This window comes from Cryptomeria japonica, chromosome 11 (genome assembly GCF_030272615.1).
Source record: "Cryptomeria japonica chromosome 11, Sugi_1.0, whole genome shotgun sequence".
NCBI lineage: Eukaryota > Viridiplantae > Streptophyta > Pinopsida > Cupressales > Cupressaceae > Cryptomeria > Cryptomeria japonica.
This window is the reverse complement of record NC_081415.1, coordinates 274,769,873-274,785,331: the sequence shown is the minus strand read 5'-3', so window position 1 is coordinate 274,785,331 and position 15,459 is coordinate 274,769,873. Positions and strand designations below refer to the sequence as shown.

General features: G+C 35.4%; 1 protein-coding gene across 6 annotated transcripts in view; it reads right to left on the bottom strand.

Annotated features, from left to right (window-relative positions):
* Positions 1–7,885: 7,885 nt before the first annotated feature.
* Positions 7,886–15,459, bottom strand: part of LOC131068563 (uncharacterized) — a 35,273-nt gene continuing 27,699 nt past the window's right edge. The window contains exons 2-8 of one of the 6 annotated variants that reach the window (XM_058003780.2): positions 14,042–14,217; positions 12,392–12,459; positions 12,174–12,287; positions 11,817–11,972; positions 8,938–9,069; positions 8,584–8,716; positions 7,886–8,358 (exon numbers count right to left, since the gene is read on the bottom strand). In XM_058003780.2, coding sequence (XP_057859763.2) covers positions 8,225–8,358; positions 8,584–8,716; positions 8,938–9,069; positions 11,817–11,972; positions 12,174–12,287; positions 12,392–12,459; positions 14,042–14,217 — 913 coding nt within the window. In that variant the 3' untranslated portion in view covers positions 7,886–8,224. The remainder of the gene's footprint in view (positions 8,359–8,583; positions 8,717–8,937; positions 9,070–11,816; positions 11,973–12,173; positions 12,288–12,391; positions 12,460–14,041; positions 14,218–15,459) is intronic. The other 5 variants (XM_058003783.2, XM_058003781.2, XM_059214065.1 and 2 more) reach the window with 5 other exon arrangements.

Here is a 15,459-nt window from a genome sequence, read left to right as displayed (position 1 = left end):
TTGAATTGAGGGTATCATTGTCTCCTTGGGTTGGTGCCTATAAAATTTGTTAAAAAGTTTATATAAGCAATATTTTGCCATGGTTTTCTCCCATAAGGGTTTCCACATAAATTGTATGTTCTACTTGTGTTGTGTAATTGACAATTGTTGCATCTTATGTTGTTATTATGCAATTAATATGCTTATGATATCAAGTTTGAAAAAGTAAAGATTGTTGTTATACTGATTCATCCTCGACCATATCTATCACTCTGGGGGAATGCAGAGCATTTTCATAAGCTTCTAAGACATTTTACTCTATTTTAGTACAATTTGGAAATCAATCAATCCTAACTTTTACTAAAGAAGATGCTAAGACATGAAAAACTGGAAATAACCTCCTTGGTGATTGACTAACTTAATTCCAAAACCGTAAGGGCAAATATTGTGATGTGAAAGAATGCAAACCAAAATATAGAGACTCCCTTAGGAAGATATATTGTTTATGCCTTATACAAATTTTCTCAACCATGCAAGTATGAAGAAAGACTCAATTGTCCTTCATCTAACTCCTTGAAACATGCAAAAACCAATCTATGTGATTGCATTCCTCTTTCAAAGCATGAATTACATGCTACTAGCTTAACCATGTACATACCTGTTGACGTGTATTTTGTACACAATCATACACAGAATAAAATACCCAAAGGCATCTTATCCTCTCTTGAATAAAGTCGCTAACTGCTGAAGATATCGCAAGAAGGATCAGTTAGGATGACTCCAATGTTCTTTTTAGTAGGGTCTCTACGTGTGGATAAGTTCCAGTGGTATGATGTGATTTGCTGGAATCACAAGGGGACTTACATTTAATGATTGAACTTCCGATCTGCTTTGAATATTGCTGGAACACAGGATTTTCACTAGCTTAGATTTGAAAAAATGGAAAAAGGATGAGGGCGAAGAGAGGATCTAATCCTAATACTAAGAATGTAGGAGCAATGATTGATCTTTGATGAAACTCTAACTAGGTCTTGTTTTGACATCGCAGGACCATCTCCACAAGGCTAGTGTGATCTTCGAAGGGAAGCTTTATGATGTTCAAATCATCACTGCAGGCATAGACACCATCAGGTTGATGCATATCAATGAAGAAGCGACAATTGAAGTTAGGCTTAAGCTGAATGATTCCAGTTGAGTACGCAAGGCAAGTCTGCAATCAACAAACTGCTAGTAGTATGGATGTACGAATTCCACCATCAATCAAGCACATTTCTTCCACTCATCTAATAACATGAAATCAAATACGAGAAGTATAAAGACCATGCAAATTGTCGAATCGACCCATAAATTTCACCATTTCTTCAATGAAGTTACAAGTCTTTTACAACAACCTCTTGGCAACAATCTTTGCCTTCTCTCTCTACTCTACTCTAATTGCTATTCTATTTCTATCTTCTAACTATTCCAACTATCTTCTAACTCTCTAGCTATTGCTAATTAGCCTTTACAAATGAAATGCCAGGGCTTATATAGTGCCCACAATACAATTCGATGGCCTAGATCAATTCGAGATCAATGGCCAAGATTTTACAATGAAAACCCTAATTAGGGTTTGTTACAACCATTACATAACATTTAATGCTTGACCAATGATATAATTGTATTGCTTGGACACATGTCCTCTCTGGAAAAATCGACCAATGGATAGCCGGGGTAGGTACACTGGAGTTTGTGCCACCTTCCATGAGTTAGGTACATCGAATCTGGACATGCTGAGGTGGACTACACTGACTGGATGAGCGATGACTAGGATGCCACCTCATTTGACACTTGGAACTTGGTAGATATTCAACTTGATGTTGTTGAGAAGCTAGCTTTAATTAATTCTTTTGGAATTATTTGCTTCTTCAACGAACCCTTTGCTTTGACTTCTTGTGTCCTTGATTTGCAGGATGATGATGTACCTCGCCTTGGAACACTGGATTGGAAGAGGTCGCCCTTGTTGATGTTTGATCGAAGAAAATCGTCCTTGTCGATGCTAAGCTGGATCAAAGAAGGTCGTCCTTGTCCTTGCTTGATCGTCCTTGATCTGGCTTGATTTTCCTTGAGGAGAACCTTCCGACTTGCAGATCCTTCGAGCTTGGAGTCGCCATCTTGATACCTACACAACATTTCAAAATTAGTAATATATCTTGAAATCTAAAAATTAAACTTTAAAAGGAATATTCAAGATTTTAATTAGGAAACTTCATGATAAATCTTGAGTTATCATTTCCTAATTAACCATGTAATACTTAGATTTTTCCCAAAAATGCTTAAAAAAATCAAACCTTGAATAAGGGTGTCAAGATGATTTTGCCATACCTCTTCTTGAGAATTAACTCTAAAAAAAATAGATGAATTTTGGCTAGGCAAAGTGTAGATCAAAGCTCTCCCTTGGATAAAATTGTGCCTCCATTAGCTAGCTTCTTCAAGATCTGGAAATTCGCCTTCAAATGTAGCAAGAAATTCGCCTCTCCCATAGCCTTCAATATGAATTTCGCCCCTTTCCTCAATGAAATTCGCACTTCCTCCTTGTCTTCTCCAAATCGCATGCAAAGGAAGTTTGAATGATGATTTGAAAATGAAATAACTCACCCCTCCTTTATAGGCGCTCACCCTCTCATTTACCTCTAGGCCGACTTTGTAAAAATAAGGCAATTAAAACAAATTTCAAATAAAAATGAAGGCCGACTTTTATAAAATATAATCCAAGCGCACCAATTTTATTAAAATTAATAATTAATTAAAATGCCTTCGTGATTAATTTTTTTGAAGAAGGCAAAATTAATTAATAAATGTTTCATGCGTTAATTTTTAAATGCTATCAATTGAATATTCCAATTTATCGATTTTTCTAGCATTTAATAAAATTCAAAAAAATGTTTTAACGCCAAAACTTGGAGATGGTGGAAAGATACAAACCATTATCGCCCTGGTCCCTGACTGAGGGACAGGAGCAAACTTCCATTTTAGCCTTTGATTTTCGCCTTTGACGTTCAAAATCTCCATCTTTACGTTGAAACTGGCATTTTCACTAAGAACCTCGAGCTTGATTGATTTGATTTTGTGGATGAGTGCCTCCTGAGGTTGATATTGCCCTGGTCCCTTGGTGAGGGACAGGAGCGATCTTGGTGTTTTCTCCTTGATCTTGCTTCTTCAATCACCAATCTTCATTATATGGCAAGTAATGACGTTATCCCTTCGCTTCATGCATATTCTACTTGTCGTTAACAAGGCATATTCAATGTTTAAATGGTTTTCGCCCTGGTCCCTCGGTGAGGGACAGGAGCGAATTTTATGCTCTAGCCAACATTTGCTATCTTTCAACCTTTGCTTCTTGTTTGTTGCCTTCCAAATGATATCTTCGACCTTGTGCAACCTTGTACGTCCTTGACTTGGCGTGATTTTTGAATGAACTGGCTAATAAAATGAATATCGCCCTGGTCCCTTACTGAGGGACAGGAGCGAATTTGGACTTGTAGGCTCCATCACACTTTGTTAACTTCAAAAATTATCTTCAATAGACTCGTTGTGTCCCCTTTCATTCATCCTTGGCTGGGAGTTTGTTCAAACTTGGCGAGAAATTGACCTAAGGCAAAAATCGCTCTGGTCCCTGGGAGAGGGACAGGAGCGCCTAGGACAATATGGGCCTCACTTGGCGTTTTTGCAATCTTCAAATTATCTTCAATGGACTCGTTACGCCTCCTTTGCTTGCCTCAAACTTAACACTTACTTGATCTTCGCCCAAAACCTGTCTTATAGGGAAAATCGCTCTGGTCCCTGAGAGAGGGACGGGAGCTATCACTTAAATTCGCCCTGGTCCCTGGCAGAGGGACAGGAGCGATTTTGCTTCTAGGGTCAATTTTCCTCATGATTGCGCTTTCAAGTTATATTCAACTGATAAAATGTATCTCCTTTGATCTTCTCAATTCGCGAAATCGTTCAAATCTTTCAAGGGCAAGGCAATTTTGGATTTCAAGCTCTGGTCCTTCAGTGAGGGACAGGAGCGATTTTTGCTCTCTAGGCCAAATCGTTACAATTTTCATCAAAAAAAATCTTGGCTAAGGAAGATATCATCTTACTTCATGTTATGAATAAAAGTTAATGTCCAAAAAAGGTCTAAAATTGTGCATATAAAGAAAATCGCTCTGGTCCTTCAGTGAGGGACAGGAGCGAATTTGACCTTCTAGGCAAAAACTTCATCATTTCATTGCTTTTGATCAAGTCTGGATGCTCCATCATGCTCATTTTGCCCTTCACCATGCCTTTGATGTCTCAATTCGTCCAAACAAGGTCAGCAATGGCTCAAATAAGTATTATCGCCCTGGTCCCTTGGTGAGGGACAGGAGCGCTTCGCCTTGGTCCTCCTGGGAGGGACAGGAGCGAAGTTCACTCTGGATCCTCAGTGAAGGACAGGAGCAAAATTTGACTTTTCGAACTCTCTATCAGGACAATTTTAATGGAATATAACATTTAAGTATAAGAAAGAAGAAACATTTCTTATACTTTAAGTTATATTCCATATATACTTTCAGGATGTTTGAGAGTGGTTTCAGACCTCCAGGAGTTATATTGCAAAATCTAGTTTTTGGAGGTTTTTTCAGTTTCCAGACTTAGTCAAATTCAGGATCAGGACATTCCAAACTTAGCCAAAATTCAGGATCAAGACATCACTCAAGCCGGACTTGCTACCCTATTGATCTCCCCGACAGCACTCAAAATGCAAAGGCTAACTAACAAAACCCAAAAAAACCAAAAAACAAACCCTAAAAAGCAAAAAAGGCAAGGGTCCCCATTTGCAATGGGGCGATGTGTGAAAACGTCACAACAATACCATACTTCCAAACTGTCTTGCTTGTTCTCAACCATGTTGATCCCATGTTTCTATCTGTGTCAAACCATCTCACTCAAACATGTTGGTCACAAACCATTTCTCTGCTTCTTCAACTACACCAACCCATCCTATACATGTATGATATGTTGATATCAATGGTAAGTTGACATCAAGCTGACATCAAGGACAATACATATTGCCAACATTGATACCACGGGAAGAGGAGATGCTTCATTATAAGCATTGGTAAGGGAAGGAGGAAATAAGCTGACAAAAAGCTAAGAACACCAAGTTTAAAGGAAGGCTAACTTCATTGGAGAAAGACATCCAAGACAATAAATTAAACCTTGGGTGGATTGAAGATATAAGCAAGACAAGTAAAAATAGTCCTAGCAACATTAAATTGCTGTAAGAGAAGATGAGATCCAACTCCTCTTCAGAGAAAGTTAGCCCGAGTACCCGTAACAAAGGCCAAAAGACTAAGGACACAAGAACTATTGAGAATGAGCATTCTAAATTTTGTTGAAAAGAATCTTGACTTTCTTTGAGAATAATGGGGTTGTAATGGCCCTCAATCAGTTGTAGTTACAGAGTTACCTATGTTGTTTTGTTGCAGCTTTAGTGTGGTCTTCTTACTTGTGCTTAAGCCTATGTATTTTTGACAACTTTTCTATTGTCTTGCCAACATTTCATGGTTACTGCTTTGCTAGCATGTAAAGGGGTTGATACCCTTTCAAAGAACCACCCTTTTTGACCTCCTAAAAAAAATGGCATTTGAATCTTTGAAATGGTCTAGTTTATGCTAAAAATGACTATTTTTTTCAAACAATGCAAATTTCCTTCATATTTACCACTTTGATCATATTTATTAAAATCTAAAAAAAAAATCAACACAACATGCTACCATCTACTAATAATTTGTTTAAAACGACGTAATTTTCTCGAGAAATAAAATTCAAATTTAGAGTGAACCATGGAAAATGGAGAGTTTAACATGTGATAAGGCCTTTATTGTAATGTTGTTGCTCACTATCTCAAATTTCTGAATGTGGAGTAATGAGGTTCAAGCTGACCGTGGAATATGGATTGTTGTTGCTGACTATCTCAAATTTCTGAATTTGGAGTAATGAGGTTCAAGCTGAACGTAGAATATGGATTGTGCCACTTCATATTCAATTTAAATTTTTAGCTTGAACAAGTCAATTTGTCACCCAACTTAAAAGGATGCAAGAATAATGCTTTCATTGTCTAAAGGGTCCAAGACTCCAAAGTGTAACTAAAAAGTTTAGGATACATTACATGATATCTTCAAGATTGAAATATACTATAAAAGCCTACAAGAGTTTATTTAGCTTCATTTGTCTTTAATTATATCCTTTTATGTAATATTCTCAGCTCAAATTGCACATTTTTCAGTAATGAACCAACGCATTATTGAAATCAAATGTTGATCAGCTATGTTTCTATATGTATGTGGTTAAATTAATTCCATTACCCATCAAATGTCCTAAGTTCGTTCCTAACGCTTTCCAAACAACATTAACCATACTCAGCAATGTTATCATCAACATTACAAATGGATGGCGTGAACCATACAAAAAAGACTAATTCAACATTCTGCACTTATATCAAGAGAAATATAATTTTGTTTAACTAATATTTATTAGACAAATACCTATAGCTCCATTATCAAAGCCCAAATCTTCAACCAAATCCTGCTGAAGTCTCCTCATTATAGACTTTGGAGGATGACGCCATGAAATAGAGTACACCACAAAGATAAGGAAGCTCATGATAAAGATCAACAATTGTAGTTGTTGTAAATATAGTATATATCCACCCCAAAATTTCCTGAGAAAATGTTGGGGAAAGGGAGCACAAATTCAAAAAAATTGAGAGAAATATCTGTGATCTTTCCTAAACAAGCGTTGCTCTTTGTTAAAGAAAGTATGAATGCAACAATTAACCAAGGATGTCATTCTCAACCATGAAGAGGCAGACCAGGGGGAAAAAGCTTGAAAGCCTGTCATGTGATTTTTCCAAAGCTGGACAAATGTACTCTTAGCACCTCAACCAAACATAGAATTTGCAATGCACAATGGGATGAGTACCAACATCCCATGATTTTGTATTGTAGAGATCGACATGAGCTTGCCCCCCAGACAATGTTCCTTGGGAGAACCTTGTGACCTTCATTAGTTCCATCTTCCTCCTTTGGAGGTCCTATAGCGAATCAAGCATAATCTATGGTCAAATATTGAAAATAAATTTGTTGTGGAGCAGAACAAGCTCTATGGGATCCTTTCTATTGAACTCAAATTAAAAGGAGAGAGATAACTGTAGATTGTCCAACCCAATCTTCTTCAAATCATACCCACAAAGTTCTTGTATCACATAATGCTACATTAAAGATGATAGCTGGTCACTCATTTGGACCACCTTCAAACTCCAACAGCATCTCCAATGGCCGTAGCTCATTCCTCCACTGTCTCTACTACAAAGGCCCAAGTCTCTATGGCAGAACCTGCTGCAAATCCATGGGAAGGATTCTTGTTGGAGTTTGAGGACAACCAATCACTCCCAGATGAATGCACCATGTCAACCCTTACTGCACTTGGACAACATGATTGACGCCCTAATAACAAAGGAATTTTTTTCCTAATGGATGAATTTGACCATATAATCACTTGGAATTGTCTGTCTCTGTAAGTTGTAGATTTGGAATTTTGGGTCAGTTTTGTTTCCAAAACTGAGTCTGTCATATAATATATTTGGATAGATTGGTGTCAACGCTTAATTAAACATTTATTGTGATGTATGTTTTAAATTAATGCTAAAATGGACTTGGATCACAAAAATTTGGTCCCCTCCATTTTCAATAGTCTTTGGACCTCCTTCACCGTTTTACTGTATTGTAATATTTTCAACTTCCCAAAAAAAAGGTGTTCGACTGCAAAGCCCAAGTTCATGGACACCTGTGCAAAACATGTACATGGGAGACTGGTCATCATTAATAATGACAATACTCAATAGACAAACATGACATTCATTATTAAGATCCATTTGTGAATTATGCTTATGGCTCCAAAACTGTCATCCCTGCTGATATTCAATGGAAAAAAAATGTCAAGCATATGATACATAAAATATGAATGCATAGAACATTTGCAATTGATATATCTATCTAACTCTGAAAATATGATACAGCCTTCAAGATGGAAAAAGTTCTAGTTACTCCAAAGAGAATATCTAGGTGCACGAAACCCTCATAACCAGGACGAAGTATCCTAGAAACTCTAGACCAAATGATTGATTTGTACATGCCTCTTCCAAGTATCAATAGTGCATGTGCATTTCCACCAAATAGAGTCAAAAGCTTCTAGCATTGGTAGATGCTATAATTGTCTCCTTGACAGATTGAGACTCATCCTTCACTAATGGGACAGTTTTCCAAGCATGCACTTTGAGATAACAACAGCTGCTCATTTGACTCATTTCATCCTCTGCAATTTGCAACAAATAAAAATGATGCATATAGCTACAAATTGTATCTTGTATCAGACTGTCCCCATACAGTCACTAAAATAAATCATGCTCAAAGAGGTGTAAACCATATATATCAGTCAAACTAAAATAATTATTTATTAGGGAGAATTTCTACGAAATATATTGCAGCCTTCTAGATATGGAATTGATTCACTGCCTTTAGACCAAAGTTCAATACCTACCATGCAAGTGATTTTCATCTTGTCCAATGCAAACTGAAGCATAATGCAAGTTCGTAGGCTGAAAGAGCAGAAACTGCCAGTTAGTTCTCATAGCACCACTCTTTTTAGAGACTTCCAGATCTATTTTACTTACCTGTGACAGGCAAAAAAAGGTAAGTGAATTACTTCATGTATTAAAGAAAGATTGATTGGTGCTACTTCATTCAATCCAGTATATTCTAAATTAAAGATCTCGCAACATATGAATGTTTCTGAAATAATTTGTACAAGTTTGCTTCCTTTAATTCCATTTTTTAAGTCCTGTTAACAAAGTTCAACCAATAAATGCTATGAGAAGGGTTGTTTTTGTCGTACAACAGAATCAGAACCAGCATCTTCAGATTCTTCAATTTGCTTGTTTACAACTGGAAGATGTTTAATGTGGATGGAAAAGTCCTTGAGAGGTGCTCCACTTATTCCTTTTCCCAAAGCTTTGACATATGCTTCCTGCAACAGGCTACAAATTTTACAGAATCCATAAAATCCTATCAAATTAGATAGCATCCCACATTCTAATGTTCATTTTGTTATTAATTTCATTGATATTCCTTTAGTTTTCAAAGGTAAGAAAGGTGTCAAATTCCTTGGAGCATATTCTTAGGGATTCATTGTTTATAAATTTATAGTAGTCAACTTGCGAGAGACAAGATGATATAGCCCCTTTCATGTGTTTCATTCAACTAAAATAATAAAAAGGACAAATAAAAAACTTACAGATTGTAAAGCAAAGATTTGTATCATTTTCATGGAAAATGCTTTAATATATGTTATCGAGCACAAAATTAAAAATTACAACCATAAACAGTAAAGAAACATGCTTAAAAATGAAGATGCATATATGATGAAGGGGACTCCCCATACACACCCAAACACATGCTCTGTTACGCTAGATGAAGGTTTAATCCACCCAAGATTCATGCATAGCACAAAGAGAATATCTCAAAAAAAATTGCAAGAAATAGCTTGCCTTCTATTTCTCAATGATGCACACATGCTCTTCTATTTCAATAAAATAAAATACCCATTCTTCCATTACAAAATATTAGCCACTTGGGCTTTACAACTATGCAAGATGGAGCTATAAGCTACTCTTCTAAACCCCTTTGCTACTCTTCTTTATCTATGAAGAGAAGAAATCAACCTCGAATTAATAGCCTCTGGCCAAAGCCTCCCTTTCATAGAACTCTTGTGTCTCTTGGAAATCCCACTCCCCCTCTTGATGAACAACACCTGACAATCAAGAAATACAACACATAGCCAACAGATGACTTTTCAATTTCCCCGGGAGGCCACCTAAAGAGGTGTCTTTTCAATTTTCCCAAGTGGGTGCCTAAAAAGTTGTCTTTTCCCAATTTTATGTAACCATTCGATAAATATGAGTGCATGACTCTTCCCCTCCTTGTTCCACATCCAAAAGGGTATTTTTATGATGTTATCATTATAAATGATAGAAAAAGATGTCCCTTCTTGAAAATTACAATTGCCATTACATAGGCCATGAATATTGAATAATTTTAACCCCCTATGCCCCCTTGGACACTTTCCTAGGTACCTTGAGACCCATAGATGCTTGCATTTGTTTTTATTTACCTAACCTTATCACAAAAAATAAATAACAAAATATTTGGGTAGTGCGAACTGCCCTATACCAGTGGATGCTCCTGCATCAATATATCACCTGAGGAAAGAGATTTTTTATTTTTCAGTGAATGCAAAAATATAAAAATTTGTTCAAACAAATCTCTCAATATCAAACTTTTACAGCAGCTAGATTTGTCAACATGGATAGTATACCTTCTGCTCTATTGTGAGTGAACTGCCCATGGAAACATAAACAATTCCCTAAAATTGACATCTATAGTCTTCTTACTGAAAGAGATATTTATCAGAGATTCCTAATGTTTGAGGCTTAATATGGCTTGTCTGTGTCAAAGAATACGTTTAATACACTTGGATTGATACCTGTAGCCTATAAAATGTGCCCATCCCTATCCTCTAATAGGTTACATTTAGTGCAAGGGTTGTGAAATATGACATAATTCTTCTAAATTCCCTGGATGTAGCAAAGATTTACATGTTGTGCTCATATTTAATAACTATCCCAAAGCCAAACCTTAAAGAAATAGCATAGTATTTGCAGGCTAGAATTTTTCTTTGGTTCTTGTATATTTATACTGTTTTAGTTTCAATGTTCTCCTTAGAGAAACTACATCAAACCATGACACTTGACATGTGCCATCATGTGAATTATTTATTTTCAACCATTTACATTTTTTCGCATTATAAAAAGTCATACTAAAAAAAGCATGGCCATGCACATGCAAATTGAAGTGGGCTTAATGCCTAAACAATCATTTACAAAATATGTGTGAGGATATTTTTGTATAACCAGTTTCTGCCAAACAAGTAGAGCTACAGCTAACTTGAGATCTGCACAATGTTGTCTTAATGTGTAAAGTATCTATGAATATTAAATTGTATCGTCTTTAAAATTTCCTGATAATTAAATTTTACCATTTGAGCCATTTATGATTTGCATGCCTGCATTTCTTCAATTCACTCAAATTATTTAGTTTTACTAATCTGCTTCCTAGTATCTGAATGGTACTACAGCTACCAATAAAATTGATTACATGTCACACTATAATTGTAAATGCTTTACCCACCTGTCAATGTTTCTACAGGTTCATTGGCTGATGTACTAAACAAAATTATGTGAATATGATTATATTTACTTCAGTTTTAAAAATTAGCATATTATCGTGTTAATTTCCTCCATACATAATGATTTGGTTCTATACTACTATCTGTTTGTTAGTTAACAAATAACAACCCACTTGTCATCAGACAGTACATATTGGGTAGCGATTGAGAACAATCTAGATTCTGAGCTAACATGGCTAAAAGGTTATTGTTTACATTGTACAACAATACCTCACTGGTTCGTCTACTCATGTATATGCAGATTGAGTCATTTGTAACTTCTCCCTCTGTCTATAGTGACAAATAATGGGGAAACATAGCAACACACTAATGAATTAAGAATTGATCACCCAAATAAAACAATACTGCAAGTATTAAATACTTGGAATCTTAAGAAAAAAACAGTTTTATATTTCTATTAAGTAATATATTTTATTCTTGTAGAACATATATAAAAGTAAAAAGAATGGCATCCATATAATTAACCAAACCTTAAGAGTCCACAGTTGAATAAATTTCTGCCGTTGCTCCTCAGGATCTGTAAATGCATCTAGCCATGCAATTTCTGGTGAAGAAAACCAGCGCTTGGCAAAAGCTAATATATTGGTATTTGTTCTTCGTGTCTTTTCCTCAACATCAATGCCCACCTTTTACACAACAAACAGTAAAGTTTCCATGAGAGTTAATAAGCACTACAATCAGCAAAAGTAAAATTACTGTAAATGTTTTTTACATTCTAAATATAGCGTGGTTACCTAGTCATGGCTAAATTGAGGACTAAACAGATACAGTTATCTATGCATATTGTTTACAATAATGGACGTTTTGAATGTCAAACTTGAGCTTACTGAAGATTTTGTTGTCACACCACAACAAATAAGTGAAGAAGTATGTGCAATATTGAAACATAAGGGAGGCAGCTTCCACTCGTTTCCATAACTTATGTCACAAGGCCATACTAACTGTAATAGAAAAATTTCTTGTTGATGTACCCACATAAGATGTACCATAAAATATCTCTTATGAAAAGAATCCACAAAAGCTTTCTATTTGGAATTCAAACTACCTCTGGTTTTCCGAACATGTTCTTGCTAAACATTAGCAATTTTGGATTGACTTTTCCATCTGTATCTGCTTTGGAAATATTAAAACATGTGAGAATGAATGGTAAAAAGAAAAATATACAGGTGACCAAAGTAGGTTAATAGTACTTACAAATTACAATCAACCATGATAGCATAGAAGAAAATAGCTAAAATATCTTCAACAATAAATAACAGGAATACCAAGGAACTGACCAAGCTATAGAGACAACACATTAGAGCCATTCCACTCTCTGCATTATTGAATGGAACTTTGCTAAATCAACACATGCATACTGTTTTGTTTCTCACAGATAAAGTCTTTCATCATTTTACAAATAACAGTTGTGCCCTCACATTGAACTTGTGAAGAGGATGATAATAAAGAAACAAAGTAGTATTTTACCTATAACTTCTCAGCACCTTATCCCCTTATTTCAGTAGAAAAAACAGCTCAGACCAAGGCATGATGAACAATAAACAACCAATCATTTATTTCTAAGTTGCCAGTTCGGATTCGGGCACTGGTTCGGGTTTGAGAACCCAGTTTGCCAGTTCGACAAAATTTTGAAAAGGGGTTTGGGTTCGTTAATACAAAAACAAGTGTGTATGTGTGTGTGTGTGTGTGTTGGTGTACAATACTATTATATAATATTATATATCTATTTATTATATAATAATAATATATATAACAATCAATGAATTTATTTACAAACTTTAACTGAATTTATAAATAAAAAAATAATCTCACTAAAAATTCATATCATAGGCATGAATTAATATAGAATAAAAAATCTTATGAATTTTTACGAACCGGACCCCGTACTGAACGCGGATCCATACCCGCATCCAAGCTCCAGGGCCCAAACCCAGTAACAAAGCATAAACATATATGAATGTATGTATATGTGTGTATGTATGTGCATATATATGTATGTATATATAACATACATGCATGCATACATACATTCATATATAATGAATCTATGTATCTATGTATCTGTTATACACATATACTGCCATCCCCATCCCTGAAACACCATGGAATGTAGCAAACATCCGACCAGAGTTTGTACAGAACTTTTATATGATAGAATATTTAAAATTCTAGCATGGTTTCTTGTTCTTGAACTCTCTTGTAGAATAACCTCTGTTTGATATTCACTTGAGAATGTTAGCAATCATCAAATGTCACAAAACTTTGTGCAAACTAGTGAGTCAGTGGCTATCTTCTTAACACTCCTTTGGTTTAATACTGGAGATTTTTGTCTAAACCTAGATTGACAACATGGGGTCAGGAGACTCGGGACCACTCCACAATGAAGTTGACTACAACTCTATCACTGCTTCCTGAGATCTGTCCATAAGAGCTTCGATTATAAATTAAGCCATCAAGATTAAATAGTCATTCTATGCTATTTTGATTGTTGTCTACTGCTAGTTTATGCAGCAGAATTGTAAATTTGATGTCAAAGTTTTCCCTACAACATTGATGCCAAATTTTACACCTACATATATTTTACCTAATTTTGTAGCACAAAGGATTGAGTACAAACCAAAAAACAAAACCATGTACAATTAGCCAAGCAAAGTTAAGTGAATACAAAAAATTTGCTAATCCCATTGAATCCTACATTTTGCAAGAGTAGTGCGCACCAAGACACGAGCAAGCAGTGCTTGTTTTTTAATCTGCTTTCCCTCCAATTGAGAAATTTGTGCATATTCTTCTGATGAAAGCAACCCTTTATATGCATCAATGAGAGTTCTATCTTGCACCTCTTCCGGGTGCAAATACCAAAAGTGAACCTCCCTGCAAATAAAGAGACAGGGAATGTTAGATTCTAATATTATACCATATAAGTGGATTTTCAAAAGTATTACAATCTAGAAACCCTTCTCAAACCTAAAGCTTCAATGGAATGGAAAATGTGTCATTCTTCTATTTTAGTGAGTTTGAAATGAATAGGGATCTCATAGTATGATATAGCATATCAGTTGGCTTCTTTGATATACTGGCATATATGGTATTCAGTGCAAAAGGAATAATGGCATAAATGATAAATACTACTTTTCTATTTTTTATGAGAATTTAGATGACAAGATCTCTCCAGGAAGTGAACAATGTCAAAGAAAAATACATTGGCATGTAAATATAGAGATAATGCATGAGATTGAAAAGCAGAAAGAATAATAAATCAACAATATAATAATTGTTCTGCCCTATATACTTATTAAGGATGTATTTCTGTATGCCCAAAAAAGAACTTGGACCCATACTGATTTTGCCTGATCATAGCAATCCAAACTGTAAATCTGATACATTAAGTGCCTATAAGCTTCGGGACATCTTTCTCATACATCAATTCAAAATATGATGAAGGTTTCAGGAGATACATGGGAAACATAGTTACAATAACAGACGCTCGAGTATGAACCCTAAGATAATATAATTTCAGAACGAACATGACAGAAACTAAACAAAACAAAAGTAAATGAACTGAATTTCACTAATCTGAACGTAGCTTTATGCCATTGAACCTCTAGGAACAGGTGCTTAGTCCTCTAGAAATGCATCAAGAAACTAAAGAATAGAACATAAATTTAAGGCAAGACATCTCTCTATATAGTTCCTATGAACAGATCAGACAATATGGCAAATAAAAGTTGATGGGGATCAACTCCCATCAGTTACATGACCACCAGAGTTAGTATTAAAGACATTCACAATTCGGGGGCCAGTTGGAAAGTTGATGTTTGACACTGTAAAGTTGTAAACATGAAGTTCTGTAGTAAGCAGCATTGGCAGCCATAGTCGAAAATCTCAGACTCGGCAAAGCCCGAAAATGCGACTAGGCAAAAATTCAGTGAAAACTCCGCAACTTAAAAAATTGCTTAAAATTCATTAGAAATGTTTTTTTTTTTTGCAAAATTCAATCAGGAGATGCATCCAATGAGTCAATAAATGAGTGAATCTTAATCCGTTTAAATTTGTTCATATGTTTACAGTAATTAGTAATTACACAACATAATAATAGGGACAAGTACTAGGCAT